The 945-nt window shown below is 58.0% G+C and overlaps 1 protein-coding gene across 1 annotated transcript in view; it reads left to right on the top strand.

Moving 5' to 3' along the window:
* TRIM63 (tripartite motif containing 63, E3 ubiquitin protein ligase) overlaps positions 1-945 on the top strand; it is a gene marked incomplete at its 3' end in the record, with an annotated part of 3,093 nt that overhangs the window by 1,604 nt on the left and 544 nt on the right. Inside the window, exons 4-6 of the mRNA XM_009082494.1 lie at positions 13-45; positions 334-429; positions 583-816. Coding sequence (XP_009080742.1) covers positions 13-45; positions 334-429; positions 583-816 — 363 coding nt within the window. The remainder of the gene's footprint in view (positions 1-12; positions 46-333; positions 430-582; positions 817-945) is intronic.

Here is a 945-nt window from a genome sequence, read left to right as displayed (position 1 = left end):
GACGGCGGGGTGGCCCCTCTGCAACCCATCTTCCAGGGCCAGAAGGTGCCGTGGGGGAGGGCACGGGGGGGCTGTGGGGGACATGACTGGTCCTGGGGCGATGTGCTGAGCCAGGACAGTCACAAATAGCATTGGGACCTGCTCACAGGGTATTAATAGCCCCCTGGTGACTTCGCCCAGGAGACAGACTATATTTAGAGTGGCTACAGCTTGTGGGGGGACATTGGAGGAGCAGAGCTGGGGACAAGCAATGCCCTACCTGGCCCCACATCAGGATAGGAGAAGTCCCCATCCCAGCAAGGGTTCAAGCTGTTTCTGTCTGTCCCTCCCCAGACTGAGCTGAACAACTGCATCTCCATGCTGGTGGCAGGGAATGACCGGATCCAAACAATCATCTCCCAGCTGGAGGACTCATGCCAGAGCACTGAGGTGAGGAAAGAGGGAAAAGGAGCCCTTCAAAAACCTAGGGGTGAAACCTCAGCTGGGATGGCCAGAAAGGAGCTGGAACCCATAGAGCAGGGAAGTCTCTGGGGTGTTGCCAGTGTCAAAGGGATACATAGGTGGCATCTCTTGTCCTCACAGGAGAACAGTGAGGCAGCCAAGCGGGAGCTGTGTGCTCGTTTTGATGCCTTGGTAGCACTGCTGGAGGAGAAGAAGTCAGAGCTGCTGCAGCGCATCTCCCGTGAGCAGAGTGACAAGACAGCCTTCATCCAGAGCCTCATCTGCCAGTACAAGGAGCAGCTGGAGAAGTCAAGCCGGCTGGTGGAGACAGCCATCCAGGCAGCAGAGGAGACTGGGGGGGCTGCCTTCCTCATGGTGAGACCCCCAAACCTTCCCCCTCCTTGCTGGAGCCCTCATGGGGTCCCAATGACTTGGGGACATCCTTGTGGCTGCTATGTGGCTTCACTCACCTCTCCTCTCCTCTCCTCTCCTCTCCTCTCCTCT

The sequence above is a fragment of the Acanthisitta chloris genome, unplaced genomic scaffold, assembly GCF_000695815.1.
Source record: "Acanthisitta chloris isolate BGI_N310 unplaced genomic scaffold, ASM69581v1 scaffold12799, whole genome shotgun sequence".
Taxonomy (NCBI): domain Eukaryota; kingdom Metazoa; phylum Chordata; class Aves; order Passeriformes; family Acanthisittidae; genus Acanthisitta; species Acanthisitta chloris.
This window is presented reverse-complemented; position numbering and strand designations above follow the sequence as displayed.